Source organism: Protobothrops mucrosquamatus, unplaced genomic scaffold (assembly GCF_001527695.2).
Source record: "Protobothrops mucrosquamatus isolate PMUCROS unplaced genomic scaffold, P.Mucros_1.0 scaffold8, whole genome shotgun sequence".
Lineage (NCBI taxonomy): Eukaryota > Metazoa > Chordata > Lepidosauria > Squamata > Viperidae > Protobothrops > Protobothrops mucrosquamatus.
In genome coordinates, this window is record NW_015386395.1 from 2,533,542 (window position 1) to 2,536,930 (window position 3,389).

The 3,389-nt window shown below is 42.8% G+C and overlaps 1 protein-coding gene across 1 annotated transcript in view; it reads left to right on the forward strand.

Moving 5' to 3' along the window:
* LOC107282499 (ferritin light chain, oocyte isoform) overlaps positions 1–3,389 on the forward strand; it is a 4,882-nt gene extending 1,493 nt beyond the window's left edge. The window contains exons 2-4 of the mRNA XM_015810277.1: positions 2,037–2,183; positions 2,304–2,429; positions 3,078–3,389. Coding sequence (XP_015665763.1) covers positions 2,037–2,183; positions 2,304–2,429; positions 3,078–3,236 — 432 coding nt within the window. The 3' untranslated portion in view covers positions 3,237–3,389. The remainder of the gene's footprint in view (positions 1–2,036; positions 2,184–2,303; positions 2,430–3,077) is intronic.

The window sequence follows — 3,389 nt, forward strand, 5'->3', positions numbered from 1 at the left end:
GTAGTTCGTTCCAGAGGGTGGGGGCACCCACAGAGAAGGCCCTCCCCCTGGGGGTCGCCAGCCGACATTGTTTGGCCGACGGCACGTATGAGGAGCAGCTCCCTTTGAGATTCTTGATAGCCCTATTAATTATATATACATAGTCCTCTTTTTAAATGCTGTACACATTTGCTCTCATGTTGTGCTTTGTTTGCTCCAAATCCTAACACTGCCTTCATATATATACAATTCATCTCTTCATCAGGTTATTAAAAAGAGCTTGTTCCGCTCACCAGGCTGTTCTGGTTGGGGATGATGGGAACTGTATCCCACTACCAGAAGGTACCTGGTTAGGAAAAGTGCCATGGCAAAGTCCTTTTTGCCCTGTAAATAAGATACGTGTTGTTTGTCCTTGCAGCGTGCTTGGTTTTGGCAAGCAAGGAACTCTACACAATTTTTCTTTTGATACAAAGTCCACCTCTTCATGTTTACCTATAGTTGCATCCTCTAGAATGGTTTTAAGGGAGAAATGAGGTGGGGTTAATGATTTAATTATGTCAAACTCCTTTATCAGTACATAAACTAGAACCAAAGGCTGGACTGATAAGCTGAGGAAGGGGCAATGAGCACTTTGGGTATAGCAATAGTAAAGTTTGGTTAGCCATAAACTGTAGTTTATAAAACCACAGTGGGCAGGTTTACACAATGTGTTAAGCCATAACAATATTTTGGTTATTGGTAATCAATTTTTGATCTATGGTATTTTAGAAGCAAATAACCTTTTTTCTAGATACCCATAAGTTTCTCCTTTTTAACTAACACCTGTCCATATCCATATGGTAGATAGCAGTTAGGGGGGGGGATTGTCTTTGAATAGGCAGAGGCCTGGAAAAAACTTTCAAAGGGCTTAAGTTAGGAATGCTGCTGGTCAGGGTTGGATCTGGCAATTCTTACATAGGGTTCATGTACCCATATCACTGCTGATTAGTGCTTTTCCAGAAATATATCCAGTTTCCTTGCTAAAGTGACTGTTAAAAAGCAAATATGGGCAACTGCTCAGTTGTGCATTGCATCAAACTGCAGATTTGCTGTAGTCTACATTGAATCTGGAATTCAAGCCATCATATGTTTGTTTACTTGGTCTAGCTCCGTGGTGGCGAACCTATGGCACGCGTGCCACAGGTGGCACTCAGAACCCTCTCTGTGGGCACGCGTGCCATTGCCCCAATCCTAGGTCTTCAGCTGGGTTTTATAAAACCTTTTCTCTTTAGGATTCTGCCGCCGTGTGCAAAAAAAAAAAGGTTCAATCAATCAATTTCAACTGCGGGAAATTCCCCCCCCCCGCAAAGTTGGAATTGATTGATTGAACTTTTTAGTCCCACCCAGTCTATCGTTACCACCGCGGCCATGTTCATCCAATGGGCCACGCCCACCCAATGGGCCACACTCACCCGGCACCTGACGATACATAAGTGGGTTTTGGGTTGCAGTTTGGGCACTCGGTCTCTAAAAGATTCACCATCACTGGTCTAACTTTTGGTCTTCTCAGGATTGTTCAGGGGAAGGCAGAGCTGCAAACCATCACTGGTTTGGCTACAAGCCAGCATGTAAAACAATGTCATTATTTTTTTTTACTCTAGATAGCATAATTCACCCTTCCCCCAAAATAAGATACAGCTACAAAATATGGTTATGTATTGTAGTTCAAATCATAGGGTTTTTTTGGTTTTGCAGATTAGTTACAAATCTATTCTATTTTGAGGTCTTATCAAACCATACTGTTGATTCCAACCCATGATGTGAGATGCATGCTGGACTGAAACCATTGGCATTTGGGAATATAGCATGCTATAAATCATACTGACCAAATTCACACAATAAAACCAAGCCTAAATAAACTATATCGTAATGTAGTACAATATGTGAATTAAAGAGAGGCTGGCTCCTTTTGTGTAGGTAGGCAGTTATGACCATGAGCGATAATTTTTTCAGAAACTTGGGTGAAAAGGCAACTTTAAACTTGTGGCAATTCTAAACTTTTTCTTCCTTCTGCTCAGAATTTTTACTACACCCGGGACGATGTGGCACTGTCCAAGTTCGCCTCCTTTTTCCACCACCTGTCTGAGGAGAAGCATGAACAAGCTGAGAAGTTCTTGACTTTCCAGAACCGCCGTGGAGGAAGAGTTGTCCTGCAGGATGTCAAGGTGAGAGTGGAGAAGTATGTTGGGGCCCATGGAGGCTGAATGAAAGTAGTGGTCGGCTGATGGGACATATGAGTAAGTGTAGTGCTACTGAGACCTGATTAACTCTTTCTAACACTCCAGAAACCAGAGCAAGATGAATGGAAGAGTGGAACCACTGCCATGGAAGCTGCCTTGAAGCTGGAGAAGAGCCTGAACCAGGCCCTGCTGGATTTGCATCAAGTTGCTTCACGCCATACAGATCCCCATGTAAGTTGACAGGAGGTTTGCAGGATTAGGTTCACTCCTGTTTACTATTACAGTAAATGCCCACCAAGGTATCCTGGAATAATATGTTATTTAATTACACTTGTCCAATTTTGTTTCGGCATATTCGCATGGGGTTACAGTTAGGGAAGGATGGAGAACCTGCAAGAATCCAGCTGCAAGAAATATATCTCGTTGGTTAAGCTGGGTGGTAATGTACCACAGGCAGTTGAGATTCAGCAACATTTGAACATCAGGAGTTCCCCTATTTAATCCACCCCCAACCACCCAGCTAAGGTGGCTGCCGATTAAGTGAATTGTGATTGACAGACCTTGGATGCACCATCTTCTTTGAAGAACTCAAAATCTGCTTTCAATTTTTAATGGGGTTATGGTTGAATTCTTTGCATGGTATATGTGTTTTCTGCATTCCTGCTGTCCCAAATGCTAATTGGCCAATTATCAAGAATGCAGTGGATTTTTTTTTACATTGGTAGAAGATAGGATCAGCTGATTTTGAGATTCCTCCTAGTTCCTGATAGATTGGATGATTTGAGAGGCATTAGTCCTTCTAATTCTTGGACTACTTATTTAATATAGGTAGGCTTTTCCTGTGGAATCCTTGAATTAAAACTCCTTTCTTTTCTTAAGCTTTGTGACTTCTTGGAGACTCACTATTTGGATGAGGAGGTGAAGTTGATCAAGAAGCTGGGAGACCATGTGACCAACCTGAAGCGTGTCCGTGCCCAGGAGGAAGGCCTTGGGGAATACCTGTTTGACCGTCTCACCCTAGGTGAATCCAGCGACTGAGCCTAGAGGTGTTGGCTCCCTCCCAGCTCCTATAGCCTTAAATGTATTAAAAGCTGGCTGGTCAATAATATGGCCTCTGTACCCCTATCCATTTTTGGGGAGAAAGGAGCTGAGTCTGTAACTGGCATTAAATAAACTTGGCATTAAGCACTA